The sequence below is a fragment of the Protopterus annectens genome, chromosome 16.part0 (assembly GCF_019279795.1).
Source record: "Protopterus annectens isolate FY-2018-M chromosome 16.part0, PAN1.0, whole genome shotgun sequence".
NCBI classification, from domain to species: domain Eukaryota; kingdom Metazoa; phylum Chordata; order Ceratodontiformes; family Protopteridae; genus Protopterus; species Protopterus annectens.
In genome coordinates, this window is record NC_056750.1 from 502,180,583 (window position 1) to 502,206,177 (window position 25,595).

Below are 25,595 nucleotides of genomic sequence, written 5' to 3' on the forward strand. Positions count from 1 at the left end.
AAACTATTTGCAATGAATGTTAATGATGTAAGCCAATGTGTTAATGTAATGCTTTTCTTACATACTGTATAATTTTGTAAATCTGTTTGTTACCTCTCTCATTATCCTTTTTTTCTTGTACACTGAATGTTACACATGAAAGCCTATGTTTTCCTGACTCTGAATTATGTCTAGTAATGTAAACTCTCATTCACTATCAGTATTAATGTAACTTTTTGTGGAGCTTTTCTCTCCAGGCCTCCAGTGAAAATGGGTCGCTAAGACCCAGTGGACTTTCCTGATCAACAAATGCAAATAAATAATTTCCGAACTTCTAGTTTTATTCATGTTTATCTCTATCTACCAAATCCAGTTTCTGCTTCATTTCCAATGTACTCTCTCTGTTCTTCTAGTCAACTCTTGTGCTTTTTTTTCTGTCTCTCAAGCATTTTCCATTGAAACACTGGAAAAGGTTTCACAGGCACAGTCTCTCTGTGATCTTTATTACCAGAAGAGCAAGAAGAAGAATCACCTCCTGTTTCACGGCTCATTTTTTTGTTGGACAAACTTTTGCATTTCTTCCTTAGCATGTTCTACATCAAGAAAAGATTTTGTCCCTTCAGGAAAGAATATTCTGAAGATAGGTGGGTACATCAGTTTGAATCTCACACCTGCTGCTTGACATTCCCTGATTAGGGGAATACATTTGCTCCTTTTCTGCCTGGTGTACACTGGATAATCATTTTCCACAAACACTCCGCCATTTTCCACTTTTAGTACTTTGTCCTTCTGCCACTGTTTTATCAGCATCAACTCAGTTTGCTGGTAGGATTGCATCTTCACTATTAAAGGTCTAGGTTGCTTTTTCATGGCCAGGTTTGAAGCATGCACATGATTTACCCTTTCATTTAACTACTGCTGTGGAATATCATCAGTCCAGTTGCTTATTTGTGCTTTCATACAATTAATATATTCTGCTCCTTCCAGCTTCTCTGGTACATCAGAAAATCTCAGGTTTTCCCTATCTCTAATTCTATACTTTTTTTGAAACATCTCATCTTGAGCAGTCTCATTCAGCCAGCCTTTTCTTCATTTTGACCTCAGATTTTTGCAGTTTTACCACCTCATGTGAACATCTGTTTTAAGCTTCTTCCTTTTTTTCAGCCTTTTATTTGAGTTGATATACTTCTTCAGTGTTTAATTTATTTTATTCAGCTCTGAGTAGATTTGACTTAATATTTCCTCTAAGTTACTGGAAGTCATGTCTTGCAGCAGAGCTGGAGCTTGCACTGCTTTTTGCTGAACTGCAGAATACTTTCCAGTCAGCGTGTTTTCCTCACCTTTTGTGAATGATTTTCAGGCTCTCTGAATTTCTTCTTTGCTGGCATCCAGGCAGTGCATTTACTAGCCAGTTGTTGAACTTTACCCAAAACTACGAGTTTACTGTCTCTCTCTTCTATGTTTCTGTTTTTACAATGGGAGAGTTGAAATTAAGCTGTTACTCAATGTACAGCCAACTTGGAAGTCATGCCTCTAGTTATTTCTTGGGGGTGAGTGAGGGAGTAAAGTTTGAGCAGAATTAGTCAGCCAGCAGATTTGCTAAGGTGCTCTGCTCAGTAAAAGTGGCACCAATGACCACCAGTTCAGCACACTGCTGTGTGCTGCCTTTGAGGTTTTGGACATAGCTGTAGAAGGCCTTGTGGTTGTCTTTTGGCAGGCAGGCAATTGTGACCTTAAAATTAGCCTTATTGGCCTTAATTAGTTCTCTTAGTTTCCACTTTAGTTTAATGAGAGAGTTATTCTCTTTATAGGAGTTGTTGTTCCTGATTTTGGCCAGGACTTCTTGCCTTTTGTTGTTTAGATTAAGATTCCACCAATGTGGATTGTTTTCTTGAAATGGTTTTGGCCTTGCTTCTGATAGGTACAGTAGCCCCTCTGCAGCCACATACGTGGTTGTACAGGTGTAATGGGATGCTCTCTGAACAATTCCACTTAGGTTGCTGTGAACTTTAGGTTACAAAGGGCAATGAATTTTGATGAACTATTACTTAACAGGAAGTAGTTTGCTTTGGAACAGTTCCTAGTGGTTACAAGGTTTACTGGGGTTCCAAGTTGATTTTTATCTCAGAGACAGCTTTGTTGTCAGACCTTATAGTGAGGATGTAACACTGGGGGTAGCACTTACCTATATTACTGACCATATCCAGTATATTAGAACTTGTAGTGGGTGTGTGTTTATGTTATCAAAGTCCAGGATGTTTTGTGCTTGCAAGTCTGAGGCCATGTAAGTTTCCCAGTCTATATAGAGGGATAGTTAAAGTCTCCCATGAATAGGGTATTTGGTTGGATGGTGAGTGTCTCTAGAAGGTCTAAGTATAAGCTATGGGTTTCCTGGCACACAGAAGGTCAACTAAAGTGTGCTAGGATATGGTATGGAAATTTTGTCTATGGTGATTTACCTATGGATAGGTTCCAGACTATCATCCTTTTTAATCAACCTAGAAGTGTACTTTTTAATGTGTTAATGTAGATCAAGACTCCCCCACCTTTTGGCCCTTGTCTGTGTAGTTGGTGGTCTAAATGTGTAAAGGGCACTAAACCTTGCACCACCACCACCACAATACTTTCTGTGGTTTTAAACCATGTCTCGGTAACAGCATAGATGCATACATTCTCCCAGATAAGGAGAGTCTGAAGGGTGTGGAGTTTTTTATTTAATCTCCTGGCATTCAGCAGTAACACCTTATGGTTTCTTTGGGTTTTATTTAGTATGTCAGTTGGTTTGTCAATATGACATTGCCTAAAAAAGGCTCTATGGGGAAGCCTAGGGGGTACTGGTGCAGATCAATTCTTGGCAAAGCAAAGTGGTTTGTTAACCATGTTCTACCATGGTGACAATTATTATATCCCCCTAGAATGACACCAGAAACTAAGCCAATTATTGAAGTCAATCATCTTTGGCTCATACTGTGGCATCATTGCTGGTGAAGGTAGAATGCTGCTCAATGTACGGCCCACAACAGCTTGAGACACATTCTGAGAGATCAATAGTGTCTCTCTTCATATAGTCTGGGGAGGTATGTCTTAGGTTATTTATAACCACACGCACTATAACATAATCTTACTGGTAACTATGGAATAGTGACCTGAGTTTGTACATAACTTGGCAGATCCTGACTCTAGCTAAACAACTAACTGTTATCTTGTCCTTGTTCAGTCTGTTGAGTGAGACATCTGCGTGTCATACAATGGAGTCTACCATGACTAGCGTCCTGGGTAGTGTGTTTGTTTGCTTTATGGGCTTTGATTCTGGGGCTCCACTGGGTGCAGGTGTATGTGTGGTGTTTGGTGCTGCTTTTGGTGAATGCTTTTCAGTTTGCTGATGATAAGCATTGCAGTTTGTCAATTTAGGAGAGCTCTGAAGTACAGGAAGATTGCTTTTAAGTGCCTCAGCATAAGCTGGTCTGTCTGTGTGTCTGACAACCTTGTCTGTAGGCGAAATGTTGCTCTTCAGTGAAACTGTGTATGCACATGAATTGCACACTGTACCTGTTTCTTTAAGGATTAAATGGCTGTCTGTGAACATAAGACAACCTGTACACTGTGTTAAGATACTTCTATCTACCAAGCTAGCTACTGGAACATTTTTGAAATTGTTTATCCATGTTGTCCAGATAGGTATTTGGGTGAGCTACTGTGGGGTGTGAACAGGGGTTTACAGAGGTTTTCTAAGGGGGTTCTCTGGAGTTCAGCACTAGACTACGTTAGTGTTGCTGAGTATAACTTTAATTGTGGTGCTCAATGCACAAACTAGCTTCTCTAAGCTTGTATACATTGCAAGGCCATTGCTTTACAGTTGCTATGTTACAGGGTACAGTTATATGGGCAGTTTTATATGTAAACTTTGCTATCTATATGTTTGTGTCTGTAAAGGGCACTAAAAGACACTGTGCAGTGAGCAGCTCTGTGCAAAGGCGATGAATTTATACCAGCAATGAAAAAGCAAAAAACTGACTACACATCCCTCTGGCCCAATAAAATGACTTCACTATGAGCCTTTAGAGTATTTTCTAATTTAGACAGACCATACAAACACCTCCTGTCACAAGATGAGTACTCCTAGTCCTCAATGTAAAAACACAGCAAAATAAATCTTAGAAGTGCAATGCTATCAAGTCTAACAGCAACAAACAATAAGAGAAACAACACTCAACTTAAAATTCAACAAAAAGCACAAATAAGGCATGAATTCAGCAGCACTTACTTAAAATAGAAGTTATGTACTTACCATAACGTTCCATCTGAGTAGTTAGACTTTATTCTTCTGGACATATGGGTATACGGATCCAATTCGGATCCGAGCCGGCAAACTTTTCAAGCATCATCTCCGAGCTCCAAGCTCCTCCCTTACCTATATTACATCACTTCCTCCTATCTAGCCCCAGATCGAGTTTGCTGTCACTAAATGGCAACATAACCACAATCCTAAACAGGACAAACCTGAAGAGTGAGGGGAATGGAGGGAGGGAAGGTGCAGAAGAATGAAGTCTAACTACTCAGATGGAAAGTTATGGTAAGTACATAACTTCTATATCTGAAGTAGTTAACTTCATTCTTTCTGCACATATGGGACAGAGTCCCCAGCTACTAGTATTCCTGGGAGGCCCTCATGGAAGGATATTTCTGAGCACCGCAGAGCCAAAGGATGCTCTCCCTCCAGAAATAAGATCCAATTTATAACGAGAGATGACTGTGTGGAAATGGCCCAAGTCACTGCCGCACAAATATCGTCTAACGGAACTCTTGACCAGAAAGCTGCAGAAGTGGCCATTGCCCTAGTGGAATGAGCCTTCAAAACACCAGGAGAAGATAAACCGTTGTCCTTATAAACTTGTGCAATAGAAAGAGTGATCCACCTTGCTAAGGACACTTTCGAAACTGCTTTGCCCAAAAATGGTTTAGAAAAAGAGACAAACAATTGATCCGACTTCCGGAAGGGTTTAGTCCTATGGAGGTAAAAATGTAGCTGTCTATGGACATCCAATAAATGAAGCTTACGTTCACCTCTATTTTGGAAATTTGGGAAGAAGACAGGCAAATTTATAGATTGATTGATATTGACTGCTGAGGACACCTTGGGAAGAAAAGAAGGGTTTGTACGCAGCAAAACCCTATCCTTGTGGAAAACCAAATAGGGGGGCACGGAGGATAAGGCCTGCAACTCCGAAACTCTTTTAGCTGAAGTGATGGCAACCAAGAATGCTGTCTTCCATGACAAAAACTTAATTGGAACTGAACCGGCTGGCTTGAAAGGGGGAGAAATCAAAGCTTGAAGGACTAAAGTCAGATCCCAGGGGGGCACTGTTTCTTTAACTGGTCGCAATAAAAAAGTGCCCTTCAGGAAAGCTTTACACAGTTTGGCAGAAGCCAGAGCAGCCTTATTTTCACCTACAGGAAAATTAGAAATAGCAGCCAGTTGAACCTTGATGGTGGAAGCACTTGCGTCTGATAGAAAAAGATCGGCCAAAAAATCCAGTACGACCAGAACAGGGGCTGTAAACGGGTTCTGACTATGTTGAGAGGCCCAAATGCAAAAACGTCTCCACTTGCTATTGTAGAGTTTCCTAGTGGATGCTTTAAGAGAAGCTACCAGAGTATTCTTAACAGGGGACGAAAGTCCGGGAGTCCTGATGATCATGGGAACTGGAGCAGCCACGCCGTCAGCTTGAGACTGTCCAGGTTGGGCAGGGGCATGCCTGCCGGGTGAGAAATTAGATACGGACATGGATCTAGAGTCCATGGAGAAGCCAATAGGTGAGACCATAGGAAGGGAAGCCACACTTGGCGAGGCCAGAAGGGCGCTATGAGAATGACTTCGCACTGCAGCCGGCAAGCTCTCTGAAGGAACTTTGGAATAAGAGATAAGCATACAGTAGCCCGGGAGGCCAAGCATGGACTAGAGCGTCCCTGGGGACATCCCCCGGAGGGGGAATCAGAGCGAAGAAGTTGCTGCACTTCGTGCTGGAAGGAGATGCGAAGAAATCGCAGCAAGGTTAACCCCAAACAAGGAAGATTTTCTCTGTCACTGATTGTTTCAGAGACCACTCGTAAGGCAGAAGGATTGCCCTGCTGAGACTGTCTGCTAGAATGTTGGAGCATCCCGGGATATGCATTGCTATGAGGAAACCAGCTGGTGGATATGGTCCACTTCCAAACCCTCATGGCCTCGTGACAAAGGGGGTAGGATCGGGTCCCTCCCTGTTTGTTTATATACCAGACTACAGACATATTGTCTGATTGAATGACTACCATCCCTGGAGGTAGGACAGGGTGGAAGGCTCTCAACGCTAAATGCACTGCCCTCATCTCCGGGACATTGATGTGTAGCTTGGTCTCTGGAAGGGACCACGTGCCTTGGACCATTCTTCCCAGGAAGTGCCCCCCACCCGAGCTGGGAGGTGTCCGTGGTCACTGTGGCTTGAGCCAGAGGGGCTAGAAAGCTGCACCTTGCAAAAATGCCCGCTGACTGAAGCCACCACTGGAGTGATCTTCTGCATGTCTGGTTGATTCGGATGTGGAAACTCATCGGGACGTCTAGCCAGGACCATTGAACTGCTAGATTCCACTGAAGGACTCTCATGTGAAGAAGAGGGAGGATAGAGATTGAGGCTGCCATCGAACCCAGGGCCCTGAGAACATCGGCTGCTGTGACTACCGAGTGATCGAAGATCGCTGATACATGGAGTCTGAGATTTTCTATCCTTTCCGGGGTGAGAAAAATCTTTGACTGAATCGAATCCAACCGTGCCCCGATGAAGTCTATGATCTGAACTGGAGTCAGGTAGGACTTTTTGAGGTTGATTGTGATGCCTAACTTGTGAGCCAGACTGAGGAAGTAGTGTAGGGCCTGGCACAAGAGACGTTTGGTAGATGCAGAGAAGAGCCAGTCGTCTAGGGTAGGGGAATACCTGAATGCCCTGAAGTCTCAGGTGAGCCGCTACGACCACCATAATCTTGGTGAACACCCTGGGGGCCGTGGTGAGACCGAAGGGTAGGGCTCTGAATTGAAAGTGACTGGCCCCTAGCCGGAAGCGCAGAAACCTCCTGGAGCTCCTGTGGACCTTGATGTGACAGCAAGCGTTCGGGAGGTCTAATGAGCACATCCAGTCGCATTCTTTCAGAAATGGTAGAATGGACTGTAGAGTGACCATCCAGAATTTTTGTTTCTCTACCGACAGGTTAAGGATAGACAGGTCATGAATGGGCCTGAGGTCCCCCGTCTTCTTTGGGGCTAAAAAGAACCTGGAGTAGATGCCTGACCCGGATTGATCTAGGGGGACCAGCTCGATGGCTCGTTTTTGTAGCAGCTTTGAAACCTCTAATGCTGCAGCCTCCCTGTGAGCGGGTGTAACATCTGGAAGGCGTGTTGGAGTTATGGGACATGAAACGAAGGGGATAGAATATCCTCTGGATATGATGTTTAACACTCAGCGGTCTGCAGTAATGGACTCCCATGCAACTGGATGTAAGGAAAATCTTCCCCCGACTGCCTCCAGAGTAGAGCAACCCCTCAGGGTTGCTGTGTGGGGGTCTGTTAGAAAAGGGTTCCCTAGACCCGAAGTTTCTGGAACCCCCTCTGCCTCTGGAACGGCATTGGTCATGTCCCCCTCTGCCTTTGGGGGACGAATATTTCTGAGTGTCACGAAAAACTGTGATTTCCGGAACCACATCTTCTTTTGCCCCTTTTGGTTCCTGGAATAGGACCTCTAGGGGTTAGAGAAGCGGATTCCGACAGCTGACAAAGTCTTTCCATCCTTCTCACTCTGGGTTAGTGTGTCATGTACAGTCTTCCCAAAGAGGGATGATCCATCGAAAGGGGCGTTGATGAAAGACGCCTTAAAGGGGTCCGCAACATGACACAGCCTGATTCAGGCATGTCACCTCAAGGCAACGCCTGTACCAGCAGCTCTAGTGGCTCCCTCCGTAGCATGAGAGAGGAGACGCACAGAGGTATTTGTCACTGATTTCAGTGTAGTCATCTTCGCATAAAGGACTGCTTGTCCTGCTGCGAAAGAGACTCCGGGGGCGACTCAGTTAGTTCCGATATAAGGTCTCGCTGCAGTCGGATGACATGTGCCAAGTAATTCAGCGCATGGATAGAAAATGTCGCTGACGAGTACATGCGCTTCCCGAAACGATCCACTGACCTGGACTCCTTGTCTGGTGGATGAACCCAGGAACTCTCCTGTGCCAGTTCCCTCTTTGTGGCTGCTGCAACCACCAAAGTGTCTACTGGGGCTCCCTTGGACCATGCCTACCTGTCTGATGGCGGGGAAAGAATTCTGTATGGCCTTTTGGGTATAGGCTCTACGGTGTCAGGATCCTTCCATGCCCTAGTGGTGATAAGGTCCAAACGGTCAGCTGGAGGGGAGACCCAGGAAGTATATGGGCCCGCGCCAAAGGCCTCCAGGAATATGGACTCATCCGCAGAGGGTTTGGGGGCTGACCAACCTCCTCTTTGGTGGAGGATCTCCATAATGTCTCCAAACAAGACATCCTCGGTAGGTGATCTGGGGGAACCCCCTCCTTCATCCAAGTCCATATCGGTGGTAATGGACTCAGGGGAGTCCAAGTGCCTCCTCTTACACTTGTGCTTACGAGGTTCCTCTCCAGCGGGACTGTCTGAAGAGGATTTGTAAGCCTGAGGGGAACACCCTGGGGATGCTTTGGCATGGGCTGTCCCTGAGACAGGGTAATGGGAGCAGAATCCAAAATCAGAGGGGTCTGGGTAGGATCTGAGTAGGTAAGCTGTGGCCTCAACCCCTGGGAGAGAACCCTTTCCACTGCCCTGAATGCCGATGGAGAGCACGCCTCCATAGCTCGTAAGGATGAGGCTCTCCCCGGATCCGAAGCAGAGATTTGAGCCAACAGCAGGGTAGTCTGGGCACTGAGGATGGGATCCGAAAGAGCAAGATCTCGACCCTCGGGTCCAACTCCCCTACCACAGCTCCGTGAGTCTCCTGGATCCAAGATCGGATCCGAGGAACTCAAGGTGACGGCCGGTGTCGAGGAAATGAGAACCATCGGCACTGACCCAACAGCTCTGAAAGGTCTCGGACCTGACAACCCCGAAGCATCAGGTCGGATCGGGGAAGGAGAAATAGGGTGGAACATAGTTGTAGAGGGACCCTCTCCAATGGGAGGGGGCCCTGGAAAGACTCCCATCTGAATCTGGTTCTGGATGACCCTCTTCATCAGCCTGTCCATATCTAGGTCGGAGACACTCAGAGTCGACCTGGAGGAAGTGACCGACTCAGGTCTGGGCCGGATCTGAGGGGAGTGCCTCGGCTCCGATGACTCCATCTGCTCCGGCAAAAAACGGGGAGAGCAGAGCCGAGAGAACGAGACCTGGGTGCCTTAGAAGAGGGGCTGGAAAAGGACTCCCTGTCCGGTGATCTTTTTCTGGGCCTGTCCCTCTCCTTGTGGAGTTTCTCCTTTTCTCTTCTGTCCCTACCTCTCTGGGACAAAACCGATGTAGCAGGCCTGGTGGGAGGTTGAGTGCCTGCCTGCACAGTGTCACTGGCTGGAGATGAAACCGAGGCAGACTCCAGGGCAGAAGCTGGTAGCAGACCTGTAGCCACAAGCTTAGCCCGATGATCCTTAAGTGCCCTAGGGTTAAAGCCTGAACAAATGTCGCAGGATGCGGACAGATGGGCGACCCCTAAACATAGAACACACAGAGTGTGGCCATCGGCTGGTGAGAGCTTATGACCACACTCTGTGCATTTTTTAAAAAGAACCTTAGGCTGTTCAGCCATAGTGGATAAAGTACAATTTTGTACCTACCATAAATGTAGATGTCCGAGAGGTATGCATCTGCAGTCCTAACATATGGGTTGTCCTGCCTCAGGCAGCCCTTCGGTCGGCCGGATTCCAAAGTCTGGGTCTGGCCTCAGCTGATGTTGCACTTCACCCGACGTCATAGCTGCTGTGAATTGGGTATAAAGGCATCAGCCGACGCCATTTTCCTCAGTGTTTCTTGCCCCAGATGCCAGGTGCCCTCTAGGAAGGCTAAATTTGGATAAATGCAAATGGTTCCAAACAGTAGAGAGCAAACAATATAAGCATGTATATACATATATACAAACAAATACACCATAATAGATTCCCCCAGCTAGCTACAAGATGGGCAAATACCCTAGGAGTACCACAGAGGGGAAGGAGGGTGGGTAATCCTGACTGCAGATGCATACCTCTCGGACATCTACATTTATGGTAGGTACAAAACTGTACTATGTCCTTCAAGGATGCATCTGCAGTCCTAACATATGGGTAGAATACCATAGCCAAACTGGGGGTGGAGGCACTAAGATGATTATGGTGTAGTTAAGATCCCTTGCAAAACAGCAGTTGCAAAACCTGCTCGGTATCTGGAGTATAAAGGTAGATTATAATGCTTGGCAAATGTATGCACGGAACTCCAAGTAGCAGCTTCTAAAATGTCTTTGGTAGCCACTCCTCGTAGGAAAGCTGTAGTAGTGGCTGTAGCCCTTGTGGAGTGAGGTCTGATGTTTTCTGGAGTTGTCTTTCCATGAAAAGAGTAACAAAATCTAATGCAATTTCCTATCCATTTTGAGATTGTCTGTTTTGAAATTGCTTTTCCTTCCATTCCTGTTGCATATGCTACCAGAAGCTGGGCAGTTTTTTTGTTGGTCTTGGTTCTGTCCAGATAGTAGCGCAATTGCCTGTGCACATCCAATGTATGTTGTAGTCTTTCCCCCCTGTTCTGTGGGTTGGGGAAGAATGTTGGTAGGTGGATTGCTTGGTTCAATGATACCCTGGAGACCACTTTTGGCATAAAAGTAGGATTAGTTCTCAAGGACACTCTATCCTGATGGAAGATAAGGAAGGGCTGTACTGCCATTAATGCCTGTAATTCAGAAACCCTTCTTGCTGAAGTGATTGCAAGCAGGAAAGCAGTTTTCCAAGATAAGAACTGTAATTCTGCTGTTGCTGCTGGTTCGAAAGGGGGAAGTGTTAACTTTTCCAGCACAAAGTTAAGGTCCCATGTAGGCAAAGGTGGCTTCCTTGGAGGCTTTACATTTTTAATTCCTCTCAGAAAATGCCTGAGTAGAGGATGAGAGAAGACTGGGGGATCCATGTTGTATTCTGCTGAAATTGCTGATGCATGAATCTTAATGGAGGAGTAAGGCCATTGTGGAAAAGTTCTGCTAAGTATTCCAGGATGTTAGCTATGTTTGCTAATGATACATTTTCTCCTTTTGCTGCACTCCAAATGAGGTACCTTTTCCATTTGGCTGAATAAGTCTTCCTTGTGGAGGGTCTGCGAGCCTCCAGGATAATGTCTTTAACCCTCTGAGATAAGTCTGGGTTATTTTGCTTTATGTAATATTCCAAGCAGCTAGCTGTAGTGTTTTCAAGTTTGGATGTAGGATCTTGTAGTTGTTCTGTGTTAGCAGTAAAGGAACTAGAGGTAGAGGCCATGCGTGTGTCCGAGACATACTCCTCAGTAGCGGGTACCAATGCTGCCTCGGCCAGTCTGGAGATATCAGGATGATCCTTGGGTGATCTTCTTTGATCTTCAGTAGCACTTTGTGCATCAAAGGAAGAGGTGGGAATGCATATGCTGTCAGGTTTTCCCAACTGAAGGATAGGGAGTCCACCTTCCAAGCAAGTGGGTGGTATGTCCTTGTGCAGAATCTCCTCAATTGGTGGTTGTGTGGGGATGCGAACAGGTCTATTTCTGGTAGTCCCCATTTCTTTGTAATAGTTTTGAAGATGTCTGGATGCAGCATCCATTCGTGGGCATCCATGGTAGTTCTGCTTAAGGTGTCTGCTAGTGAATTTTCTTTTCCTGGCACAAATTTGGCCTGGAGTTGAATGTTGTGGTTCAGGGCCACATTCCACAGGTCCATTGCCATCCGGCATAGAGGATATGAGTGTGTGCCTCCCTGTTTGTTGATATACCACATGACTGTGGTGTTGTCCGTCCTTATCAGCAGATGACCCTGTTGAAGAAAAGGTCTGAATGTCTGAAGTGCCTGTTTCACTGCACCTCTTTTTGATTTATATGTAGGTTCAGCTGGCCTTGTGTCCATAGGCCTTGTATACACTTGTCCACCATGTGTGCCCCCCAGCCTAGGTCTGAGGCGTCCGTGGTGATAGCCTGGCTTGGGTGAGGTTTGTGTCAACTGACAGGCCTGAGCCCACCACAGGAATTCTTGTTTCAGGCATGGAATTATTGGAATCTGGGCTTCTAGACTGTGCTTGTGTTGAGACCATACATTTCTTAGGTATCATTGCAACTTCCTCATATGTAGCCTGGCATGTGGAATCAATATTATGCAGGATGCCATGTAACCCAGGGCTTGCAGGACTTTCCTTGCTGTAAGCTGGTTCTGCATTGTTAATGCCATGAAATAGAGTGGTAGTTGCTTTTGCTTTTCTGCTGTGAGAAATGCCATTTGATTTGATGTGTCCAGTTCTGCACCCAAGAATGTTATCCTTTGGGATGGTACCAGCCTTGACTTTTATGTTGACTGTGTATCCCAGGGCTTGCAGTAGTTGTATAACCTTTTCCAAATCTTTTGTTAATTTGGTCTTGTTGTCCGCTTGCATTAGGCAGTCGTCCAGGTATGGATAAATCTGAATTCCCTGAAGCCTGCAATGAGCAATTACTGATGCCAGGCATTTCGTGAATACTCTGGGCGCAGTAGATAAGCCAAAGGGCAATGCTGAGAATTGATAATGCTCTGATCCTGCAAGAAATCTGAGGTATCTTCTGCAATCTGGTCGTATAGGGACGTGCAGGTATGCCTCCTTGAGATCTAGAGTCACCAGCCAAGACTCCTTGCCCAGCATGGGAAGAAGTTGCTGTAGGGTCAGCATTTTGAATTTTGGAACAATGAGATATGTGTTCAGAGCAGACAGGTCGAGAATAGGTCTCCATTGGTTTTCTTTCCTTGGTACCAGGAAAAGTCTGGAGTAAAATCCTTGTCCTTGTTCCATAGGCGGTACCTTTTCTATAGCTCACATCCTTAGTAGGTGGTTGATTTGTGCTAGAGTGTTTGTTTTTTGGTTTGGCAGTAGGTTTGGCATTCCTCTCTTTTTTGGTAGAGTGTGGAAGTGAAACCTGTAGCCTTTGTCTATTGTCTGTAAAATCCATTTGTCTCCTGCAATGTAATGCCAGTTTACGGAAAATAAGGCAAGCTTTCCGCCTAAGGGTGCTTGCAGTTGTTCCCTGGTAGGCGGTATCAGAGTCAAGTCATTGTGTCTGTCCTGTGGGAGTGGTCGTAGCTGAATCTGTGGCAGTACTTCTCTGGTTGTTAGGCTGCCACTGACGTCCCCTGTAGGCACCTCTGGATTGACCTCTGCCTCTTGGGCGCCTATTTCTGCCTCTCTGTGCTCTGGAGGTGTCTGGAAAGGACCAATTCTTCGAAGGCCAATTTCTACTAAACCTCGGAGGCTGGACCTGTAAGAAATCCTTGACTGTTTGGACAGATTTTGCTTTTTCTTCCACCTTCTTTAGCACTTGCTGTGCAGGGGAGCCAAACAAACTTTGTTTCTCCATGGGAGCATCTAGAAGCTTTGACTTTACATGGTCTGGTAAGGATTGCTCTTTTAACCAGGCATGCCTTCTAATCACTGTTCCAGTCATAGCTGATCTAAAGGAAGCCTCCAGTGCATCATAGCCGCATTTTAAGGAATGATTACTGACCTGCTGAGTGTTATGTACCAAATCCTGAAGGGACTTACGGTCTACAGGTTCAGGAGAGGACAGTTTTTTATTTAGCTGGTCTAACAAAAATTCCTGATACTGAATCATGTGGAATTGACAGTTTAAGGCACTAGCCGAAAGAGTAGCAGAAGTATAAACTTTTTTACCCCATCTCTCTAATGCTCTAGATTCTCTTTCAGAGGGAGGGTTTTGGCAGAGGCAGCTGCTACAGCTTTGGGGCCCTGTGAAATGGTTTCAGGATCTGCAATAGGAGCCTTATACAAGTGAAAGTGTGTGTCCGGGACCCTGTAATATCTGTCGGGCTTGGCAGGGGCCGGGGGAAGAGAGTCAGGGCAGTACAGGCATCATTATAAGCATCATCAACAACTGTAAGTACTGGAGGAATGGCTAAAGGCCTATGCTGTGGTAAATGTAAAAAGGTCCTTAGCCTTTTCCTTGAATCTGAAAAATCCTGGCCCTGCCATTGAAAATGCTCTCTCACAGCATGTAAGGTTTCCCCAAAAGAAAATTCCTCAGGAGGAGAGGCAGAAGGAATGGAGTCTTCTGCATCAGAATCCTCATAAGGAGAATATGGGCCTTCTGGAGGACCTGAGTTTTCTGAATCATCCGAGGAATAGTCTGTAGAAACAGGATCCGGGGGCTCTGCTCTAGGCCACTTCTCTGGAGGGGGTTGAGAGGCCCTGTCTGGGTGAGGTTGGGATCCCCTGATCAAAGAAATGAGATCCTCAGCCAAGCTGAGCATTTGGGAACTGGAGGTAGGCCTGTGTGAGGGGGTTTTAGCAGGCAAGGCCTTAGAAGATTTAGCTGCTTTAGCCCTAGAAAAAGCCTTGATAGACACAGATGCAGGGGGCCTAGCAGCTCCACGTGCAGGAGTAGATATGTCTAAAGGAATAGTATCTGATAAATCCTGGGTGTCTGCTACAGCAGGGGTAATTTCAGCAGCGGATTCAGCCATGCTGTGAGAGGCCTCGGCTATCGGAAGCAAGCTTTCGGCCGAAGGAAGAACCGAGGACTCGGTTTCAGCCGAAACCGAGACACTCGCGGTTGGCTTAACCGTGGTTTCGGCCGAAACCGCGGACCGCGAGTGTCGGTCCTTTTCCTTACGCTTTTTAGCTAATTGTGAAGTTGGAGTCTCCGACGGCATTTTGTAAGCAAAAGCGGGACCAAAAAACTCTTCTGCAAACTCCGACCGACGTCTAAGTGTCCGCCGGTTGAAGGAAGCACAGGCTAGACAAGCTGATACGTCGTGGTCTGGGCCTAAGCAAGGAAGGCAGTATGAGTGGAAATCCTTATGAGGTATTTGTTTCCCACAAGTTAAACAATTATTTACTTTTTCTGACATCGGCTGAGGCAAGAAAGAGTCCCCAACGGGGTACTTAGCTTTTTAGAAGTCTTCGGTAGTAGAAATCTCTGGTTCTGACTGACTGGCACTTGCGAACAGCTTCTGTTTCGGGCACCGCGCGGCAAGAAAGACTGAGGAAAATGGCGTCGGCTGATGCCTTTATACCCAATTCACAGCAGCTATGACGTCGGGTGAAGTGCGACATCAGCCGAGGCCAGACCCAGACTTTGGAATCCGACCGACCGAAGGGCTGCCTGAGGCAGGACAACCCATATGTTAGGACTGCAGATGCATCCTTGAAGGACATCAGGAAAAGCCCTAACGGCCCACACAGACACACACACACACACACACACACACACACACACACACACACACACACACACACACTCTTGGGACCGGGCCTAGGCAGGAAACCAGACTACAAAACAGTACTATACAAACTCCATAATTATACATTTTTTTTTTTTTTTTTTACAATTAACATGACGACCAAACGCGAAGAAGGGAGGAAAAAAGGGAAAGGTATTCACACCCAACTACACTAATAAGACTAAAAAACCTTACCACCTTGCTTAGAGCTCAGAGACCACGATGCTGACTCAGAGCGGCAAACGAGATCTGGGGCTAGATAGGAGGAAGTGATGTAATATAGGTAAGGGAGGAGCTTGGAGCTGATGCTTGCCGGTTCGGATCCGAATCGGATCCGTATACCCATATGTGCAGAAAGAATGAAGTTAAAACGTCAGATCATGAAATTTAACAAACAAAAGTACTTAGCTTTGCCAGGATGGCACTGGATGCAAGAAAAACACTTCTGGATCACAGGTTATTCTAGTCAGAATACTGAAAGAGGCTAGGATAAACATCATTGAATTACACAGATGAGGACTGACTTTTCATGTCTTGATGATTAAGTGCACCATCTGGTTCTATAATGTTATGTCAAGTTCGCAAACATGCCAACAGTAAGTGTTAAGACATGACCTCAAAACAGAACTCTGTACTTCTTCTGCCATCTATACTTCTAATTAAATGAATCTAAGTGAGCTGAGTAGACTATACTGTACAAACTTGTTCTCTGCATATCTACAACTTCTTCTTTTGGCTTTTTCCCAGTTAGGGTTCGCCACAGCTGTCCGCTTATGATTGGCAGTGGAGTTTTATGGTGTCGAGTTGCTGGCCCGGCACCCAACCTTCCAAAGAAGGCACACACACACTCATGCCTAGGGACAATTTAGAGTGTCCAATCCACCTACTTTGGGATGTGGGAGGAAACTGGAGCACCTGGAGGAAACCCATGAGACCACAGGGAGGACATGCAGACTCTGCACAGAAGGCACCCCAGCCGAGGATTGAACCAGAGAACCTCTTGCTGTGAAGCGGCAAAGCTAACCGCTGCACCACTGTGGCCACCCTGCATACCTGCATCATAACACTGAGCAAAAAACAGCAACAACCTAGCCCCCTTTGGTCCCGCCAAATACACAAATATTACACATCTGACAAAATGCCATGTTAACACAACACACAACTTTCTCCCTAACAATTCCACTGAAGGCAAAAAGCCGAGATATCAGAACAAATGGATAAATTCACTGGTTATTTTACTCTATGGTGTCGTGGTTACTGGAGCTTATACCGTTTTTTTGTTTCTTTCCAGTTTTGCTTATTTTGGTGTGTTATCATACCACTGGCAACCCATGTTCTCTCCCTCTCTCTCACACACACACACACACACACACACACACACACACACACACACACACACACACACACACACACACACTTAATGGCCTTGTTTGCCTGCATTACACTAGAATGGCACAAATGCAGGACATGCAGACATGAAGTCAGATCTTTTCTCTCAATGGTGTTACCATTACTGCTACAGCCCATAAGGGTAGGGAGGGGGGACAATACAGCTATTTCTAGTGATTCACTGTAACATGTGCAGATTGCTCAAAAACATTCACATAAATTTAAAAAGTTCTGAACTTTAACAGTTTCAAAAAAAAACAGGAATGAAATATTAAATAAAAAAAACTGCACTACTATAAAACTCATTCACAAATTGCAAACACTGTACTAGTACTTCAAAAAAAGGAACACTTTAAATTTTACAGTCACTTATGCTTTAAAAGCAGAATCAAGGAAAGAACAAAGGTTTAAAAGACATACCTCCACCTGCCAACTCAAGGATGTACTGCTCTAATTGTGAAATATTCTGTGAATCCAAGTAATTCCAGTACTGGAATACTGTTAGTGGTTCACTGCATGAAGTTCGTGAACGTTTTGGCAGCCTTCTGTCCAGCACAAGTTCTGCAAATTTAATAAAAACTGCAGAAAGATATTCCATCAGTATCTTTAAAATACACATCTGTAAAGTCAGTATACAATAAAATCTTAACAGTCAAATCAGAACTACAACAACAAATTTTTCGACCCAGAATACACCACAGATATATTCAATATAGCTAATTGTCTTTTAAACTGCCTGGGATGAAGATTTCTACTGCATAGTCATTGGCATTGCTATAAACATTTCCATGACATGTACCAGCTTACTTAGCCTGTTATATATATTAGGGCTACATTCTGATGATCTAAGACTTAAAAAGTCAATCAGCAGCAATTAAACACATTTATTGAATCATCATTTGTGACATAGGCAAACTTGTATTTATATGAAAGTAATCAAACCATATTAACAAGTTCACATTTCCAAACATTACAGATCACAAATACTGTTATATACCACAAACAACGCAACATTACATTAATTGTTCAATTCCTGTCATCTCTTAAACCTTGTTCCTGTTCCAAAACATTTTTCTGCACGTACTGTTCTCACAATTCCCATTGTTTTTCTATGCAATTTACTTCTATACTTTTCTAAGGATTCCATTTCCTGTTTTTTTTTATCTCTGCTACAATATTCAGTACTTCAAATAAATTTGGTTTAGATTTTGATTTCCATTTATTTAGTTAACTGCTTTTTTGGCAGCCACCAGAATTAAACTTAACATAGCCTTACGAAGTCTATGCAATTTAGTTTCTGTATCCCAGCTCAAAAAAAAAAAATTCCTTTGTGAGATTCGTTTGCTCCCCTAGCACTTCTGACAGAACAGAATACTCTGTAGGGAATTTGTAAAGTCTGCCAACTCATTATACTTCAAGAACATATGTTCCCAGATACCCCTTTTTCCCCCATTACAACTCCAACATTTGTCATCTACGTCAAGAAAAAATGTTTGGAGTCTGCTTGGGTATAAAAGTTATCTGTACAAATACTAAAGTAAAAATTCTAAAACTTCTAGATTTTGCTGCATATTTGGTAGCTATACATATGTCCTCCCACTGTTTCTTTGTGAATTTCATATCTAATATTTGTGAATTTGTTCTCATGGTTACTGGGTCTTTATGGAAAATGAGACAAGGTGGTTTGCATGACAATGCTTGTAATTCAGAAATCTGTCTTGTGGCTGTAACTGCAAGCAGAAAAATGGTCTTCAAAGAGATACTTAAGATTCACTGAGCCTGCCTGTTCAAAAGGTTTCTGAGACAGGGCTTGAAGCATAACCGTGACATCCTATGGCAGATATGGGGTTCTTAGCAGGAGAGTTACCTTGAGAAAAAGCATTGTGGAGATTTGGGGGCAACAGAGGAGTCATTATGCCCTTTGTGAAAACATGAAATGGCAGCCATTTGACTTTCACAGTAGAAAAACTAGAACTTTGCTGAAAAAATTCTGACAGAAATCCAAAACGGATGGGAGGGGAGCAGAGAATAAATCCAATCTCCTCGATGATGCTCAGAGAGAAAATCTTTTCCACTGGCTATGATAAATCTTTTTGTTTGACTGTTTTTATGAAGAAGAAATACAATGAACCACCAGTGAGGAAAACCTGGCATCTCTGAGTACCTTCAAAATGGAAGCAACCATACAGTCAACTTTAGGGCTTGTACATCAGGTAGAGGCAATCTGGATGGGTGACTTGGAAGATCTGGGCTGGGATCCAATACCTAAGGCAGGTATATTAAATGAAGCTAAAGGAAGGGGAAACAAATCTGCCAGGGCCAGAAAGGAGCAATGAGCATCACCCTGGTCTTTCACCTTGTGGCTTTCTGAATGCATTTTGTCAAGAGTGGTATAAGGCATACAGAACAGCCAGAGACCAACTGTGGACTACAGCATCTCTCAGTGACTAGGTCTGTGGAGGGATTAGGACAAATTAACTGCTGCACTTGTTGTTCATGTACTAGGCAAAGAGGTTGCAGCAAGGTTGGACCCAGTGGCTGAAAACTTCTATTGCCAATGTCTGATTGTGAAACCACTCATGAGGCAATAGGACTGACCTGATCAATTTGTCCGCTAGTACATTTGACGTCCCTGGGTATGTGTGTTGCTATCAGAAAATGATGGAAAGACGCAGCCTATTGTCACATACTCTAAAGGACTCCCGGCAAAGTGAGTATGATCATATTCTCCTTGTTTGTTAATGTACCAGACCAGTGACATTGTCTATCTGGATGGATATCACACTCTTTGGTAAGGAGTCCTGTAAAGTCTCATCTCCAAGATATTACAGTGAAGTTTGGCTTCCGCACGTGACCAGGTATCTTGAACAATCTTCCCCTCAAAATGCACCCCCCCCCCCCCAGAAGGGAAGAGTCTGTGGTTAATGTGGCCCAGGGAACCGCTGGACAAAAAGGTCTCTCTTCTGTGACTGATGGGGAGGTTATCCACCAGTTGATACGATCTCTGCAAATTTGTGAGAAACAAATTTTGGTATGGAGGGGGTGTAGACTGTCACCATTAGAGTGAGAGGGTCCACTATAACATTTTCATGTGGTATCTCACAAGTGGAACTAAAGTGACCGTAGAAGCCACCAAACCTAACAAATGGAGAATCAACCTTGCTTGAAGATGGGAAAGTTGGACTACTTGAGAGGATGTTAGTCTTAAGGGCAGTACCCTAGCCTCTCAAAATTTGGCAATTTGAAGACGTGTGTTGATATGGTATCTTACAAACTATCTGCTTTGTGGGAAACAGTTGGGGTTTTGCATGATTTAATGCAATTCCTAGTAGATCTGGAAGATGGAGTAGTATTGCCTGTTATACCAGTAGATCCCTGGAAGTAACAGTTAGGAGCCAATTTTCTAAATATGGAAAGACCTGGATCTCTTGCAGTTGGAGGCGAGTGGCTGCCACTACCATAATCTTGGTGAACACCTGAGGGGCTATGGTGAGACTGAAAGACCGGGGCACAGGAAAATGATTTTCTTGGGTGGCAAAAGCCAGGGTACCTTTTTGGCTAGGCTTATATAGGCCCTAGGGCTAATAGCCTAGTACCTACCTATGAAAGGCAGTGTTCTGAACTGAAAATGATTGGCCCCAACCATAAAGAGAGAATCTTCTGGATTGCCTCTCTGTATGACAGTAGGTGTCCTAAAGATCTATAGAGCATAGATCTAACATGGACTGTACCGTGACCATTTGGAACGTTCTCACAAATTGATTACGGTGGCTGAGGTCCTCCATTTTCTTCAGAACTAAAAAGAACCTAGAACAGATTCCGGATCCAGTTGGTCTGGGGGGACCTGTTGGATGACTCTTTTTTTCTAGCAACTTTGAAACCTCTGTTGCTACACATTCCAACTGACTATGGAAAACACTGGGAATCTTTAATCTCTTTTTTTGGAGGGTACAAAAATTTAATTGAGTAGCATCTGGTGAGTATCCTTAGTATCCAGGAATCCAATGTAATGTTCAGCCAGGCTTGTGGGTGTAAGGTTAAATGCCTCCACAGTGTAGCAGTTGGGTAACCCTTCAGGAGCTCTGATAGGGCTTCTAGGTGAAGGGACCGTGAAAACCCTGACTATGCGGTCCTTCTCTGCTCCTGGAGCAATGCTCATTTGAATCACCTCCCCCTTCTGCCTCAGACAGGGTCTGTCTCCAAGAGTGTTTTGGTGAAAACCCTTATATTTTTTTAATCACATCTTCTTATCACATTCCCATTGATTAGAATGAAAGGAATAAGTCACATGCATCCATTGGGAGTCAGGACAGATTCAAACTCAATGTCTACACCTTCCTTCTTCGTCCAGTCAAGACCCTTTTAATAGCTTTGAAAGGTGGTGCAGCAATCAGTACCAAGGAAGTATTCCTCCCTATCTAAAGTTTCAGGAATTTTTCCTGGTCCAATCAATGTTGGCTCCAAGGATGACCTCAGACCAGAGTTATTGAGTGCTGATGCCTCAAGAGGAAGAGATGGCTCAGTAAACTTCAGAGCGGACTCCACCACCGTGAACCTGATACATACACTTGATCAGAGACTAATCTCGATCTGGAAGAATCTAGTGGAGAGAGTAACAAGTGTAGCCGATGCCGAAGTTCCCTGAACTGTCGGATCTGACTGAGGTGTGCCAAAAGGGCTCAAAGTTGAGAAAATTATATCCAAGCAGTGAATTGATAATGGAGAAAAGGGCGAAGGGATCGATAGGCCTGTACCTGGAGCTCCCCTTGGGGATGGCAACTGGAAGACTCCCAAGTTGGATCTGTGTCCTTAAGAATTTCCTCATCATTTAGTCGGCATCCATTTCAGTAAGGCTTCTGGTGGATCAGACAGACATCTATGATGGTACCACCAATGAAGACCTAGAAAAAATATCTCTTTTGTGAAACAGGTGAATGGAGCCAAGGACTCACTGGCTCCAGTGAAAATCCAGCTCAAGAAGAGGCAGCTCGGATCAGACTAGCTGGTCGATCTACCCTCCCTAGTATTTTCAGTACCAGACCCGAAAGATCACTCAGATCCTGGGACCTTTTCCTTAATATTTCATCTCTCTTTTGCGCTAACATTTTTTTCTTCTGATGCTTTTTATTTATACATTTCTCCTTCTCTGTGTTTCTACTTGGACTCATCTTCCCTTTACTTTTTTTCTGTTTTACTTCTTGGGGAAGCTGAAGCTGGCCTAGTAGAAGACGCACAGAGGAAGATGAAGATGATCTTGTCTGAGGGGGAAGTAAACCTTTTAAAATAAGTTTTTCTTTCCTGCCAAGAATAGCCATAAACTCACAAGTAACACAAATTTCACAGTCTGCTTAAAGATGGACAGCAGCTAAACAATAAATACAAAAAGAGTATGTGTTTTAAGGAGGAATTTTATGTCCACCAGCCAAGCACTTTTTAAAACTCTGAGGTTTGTCTGACATAAAAAAATGTAATAAACTGTGATATTTAACACACAATATGCTTATCCTACAAAAAATTAACTATAACCTTAAATCTAAAAAATGGTACAAAACACTAGAAAAGACACGCCAAAAAAATCCAACAGGTAGCTTGTTTCTATTACCCTACAGATATCTTAAAAACACCCAAAAGCTATATCATACAACTATAGTATCTAAGAACCACACACAAGATCTGATGTAAGTTGGTGGACAGGAGGGAATTATGGGTAAGGGAAGCATCAAAGTCTCAGATCAAAAACTCTAGAAGATGATGTCTTAGTCTGATCCGACTGGATCAGGCAACCCAAATGCTGAATCGGACAAAAACAGACATCAGATTGTCTATTTACCTGTATTTTACTGAGACTGTTTACATTTTGTTTCTTAACGAAATTGGAAGAGGAGTTAGAGAATCCCAGCAGCAGAAGGATTAACTAAAGTTACAGCTGCTGAATTAGGTTTTGGAAAAGTATATAAAAACTTAAAAGACTGAGAAACTTTATGAATCCTACTTGCCTTTTTAGGAGCAGCTGGCTGACTAACAGGGAAAATGCAAGCAGTAACACACATCCTCCAAAGTGAGTGACGGAACTAGAGGAATTGGTGCGGGCTAAATTCCTTCTGTAGTAGCATATAGTATTTTCTGGGAGAAACATCATTGTTCTCCCACTAAAAACACTGGCACATTATAGAGAAAGAGACCCCCCCCTCCAACAGGAACAACCAGAAACTGAGCTGTACTCTGCATCAAACATCTGCAGTATCTGTCAGGGAGTCAAGACTCAGAATCTTGAATCTCTTCAGGAAATAATCAATCTCTCTCTCTCTCTCTCCAGGAACTACTTAAAAAATAAAAGATCAATAGCCTGAACTAAATCCTGTGTCTGACCCAGTAAACTACTCCTACCTAAGGAAATTTGAGGAGTAGAAGATACAAGCTTAATTTTCTGTTTCTGACAGAATAAAATGGGACTAACAGTGTTATTAAATGCAGCAGCAGCTTCCCCAGGGATGTGCACAACATTCAGACAAAACAGGGAAGCATTCCCTGCTCCTTCTCACAAGGCCAAAAAGAGTGGCTCTTCTTTGCCTACTGAGGGGACCCCACCAGCTGCAGATGTGACTAACCTCCGGTCCATAGTGGTTGAAGGGGCTACACCAGAGGGATCTGGGACAAAAGTTGAGTTATCTGAGATACAACTAATGGCCACAGCAGAGTCACCCACCTGTGGCTGAGGCAAATTGCTAGCTTGATGTGATGGCAAAAGCTGTTTGATTAAATTTTTCTTTTTGTGGATGGAAGACCGACCAACCATAGGACCCATCAACTTTTCTATGGTCAAGCCAAAAATGGTGCCTATTCCCTGGAAAAATAAGCAAAACAAATCTAAAAGTCTTTAAAAAGTCACTTTTTCAGAGGCAAACACAGTAAAAAAAAAAAAAAAAGACTTCAAAACACTTTTCCAATCTCACAAAGTAAAATAAATGCAATTTCTCCACAGAAAAAAATGATTTTCAGTTACTTTAAACAAGTTTTAAAACTCCCTTTTAAAGTACAATACAGTCTTGTTGGAGTCTATTAAAACACAAACTCTCAGCTTTAAAATAACTTTCCTGAAGAGAGAAATATCAATAATAAACAAAAATTACTGAATGGATTTTTTCCCCCCAGAGGCAAATTATTTGCCCAGCAAAGGAACAGAAGTCTCAGATGAGTGTACTCTTCAGTGGCAGTAAAGTTCTGAAGGGCATAGTGCCCAAACTTGTCTTTTAGTCAGTTCAGCTCAAATTGCAGACACTATTGGCACATGACTGGTGCCCTGAAGTTCTGGAAAAGTACAGTTTTGTACCTACCATAAATGTAGATGTCCGATAGGCATGCATCTGCAGTCCTTACAAATGGGTTGTCCTGTCGTCAGGCAGCCCTTCGGTCGGCCGGATTCCAAAGTCTGGGTCTGGCCTCGGCTGGTGTCGCACTTCACCCGACGTCATAGCTGCAGTTCTTCGGGTATAAAGGCATCAGCCGACGCCATTTTCCTCAGTGTTTCTTGCCCCAGATGCCAGGTGCCCTCTAGGAAGGCTTAATTTGGATAAATGCAAATGGTTCCAAATAGAGAGCAAACAAAAATAAGCATGTATGTACATATATACAAACAATACACCATAATAGATTCCCCCAGCTAGCTACAAGATGGGCAAATACCCTAGGAGTACCACAGAGGGAAGGAGGGTGGGTAATCCTGACTGCAGATGCATGCCTATCGGACATCTACATTTATGGTAGGTACAAAACTGTACTATGTCCTTCAAGGATGCATCTGCAGTCCTTACAAATGGGTAGAATACCATAGCCAAACTGAGGGAGGAGGAGAAATAAGATTATGGTGTAGTTAAGATCCCTTGCAAAACAACAGTGGCAAAACCTGCTCGGGATCTGGAGTATAAAGGTAAATTATAATGCTTGGCAAATGTATGCACGGAGCTCCAAGTAGCAGCCTCTAAAATGTCTTTGGTAGCCACTCCTCGTAAAAAAGCTGTGGTAGTGGCTGTAGCCCTTGTAGAGTGAGGCCTGATGTTTTCTGGAGTTTTCTTCCCATGGTAGGAGTAACAGAATCTAATGCAATTTCCTATCCACTTAGAGATTGTCTGTTTTGAAATTGCTTTTCCTTCCATTCCTGTTGCATATGCTACCAGTAGCTGGTCAGTTTTTCTATTGCTCTTGGTCCTGTCCAGGTAGTAACGTAATTGTCTATGTACATCCAAGGTATGTAACAGCCTTTCTCCCCTGTTCTGTGGGTTGGGGAAGAATGTATGTAGGTGGATAGCTTGATTTAAAGATACCCTGGAGACCACCTTTGGCATAAAAGTAGGATTAGTTCTCATGGACACTCTATCTTGATGGAAGATCAGGAAGGGCTGTACTGCCATTAATGCCTGTAGCTCAGATACCCTTCTTGCTGAAGTGATTGCAAGCAGGAAAGCAGTTTTCCATGATAAGTACTGTAAATCTGCTGTAGCTGCTGGCTCGAAAGGAGGGAGTGTCAACTTTTCTAGCACAAAGTACAAGTCCCATGCTGGCAATGGTGGCTTCCTAGGTGGTTTTACATTTTTAATTCCTCTCAGAAACTGCCTGAGCAGAGGGTGAGAGAAGACTGGAGGATCCAAGTTGTATTCTGCTGAAATAGCTGATGCATGAATCTTAATGGAAGAATAGGACAGGCCGTTGTGGAAGAGCTCTGCCAAGTATTCCAGGATGTTAGGTATGTTTGCAAGT

The 25,595-nt window shown here is 44.1% G+C and overlaps 1 protein-coding gene across 11 annotated transcripts in view; it reads right to left on the reverse strand.

Annotated features, from left to right (window-relative positions):
- Positions 1 to 25,595, reverse strand: part of RIPOR1 (RHO family interacting cell polarization regulator 1) — a 2,621,322-nt gene that overhangs the window by 301,466 nt on the left and 2,294,261 nt on the right. For all 11 annotated transcript variants that reach the window (XM_044058659.1, XM_044058658.1, XM_044058663.1 and 8 more), the window contains one exon: positions 17,262 to 17,420. In XM_044058659.1, coding sequence (XP_043914594.1) covers positions 17,262 to 17,420 — 159 coding nt within the window. The remainder of the gene's footprint in view (positions 1 to 17,261; positions 17,421 to 25,595) is intronic.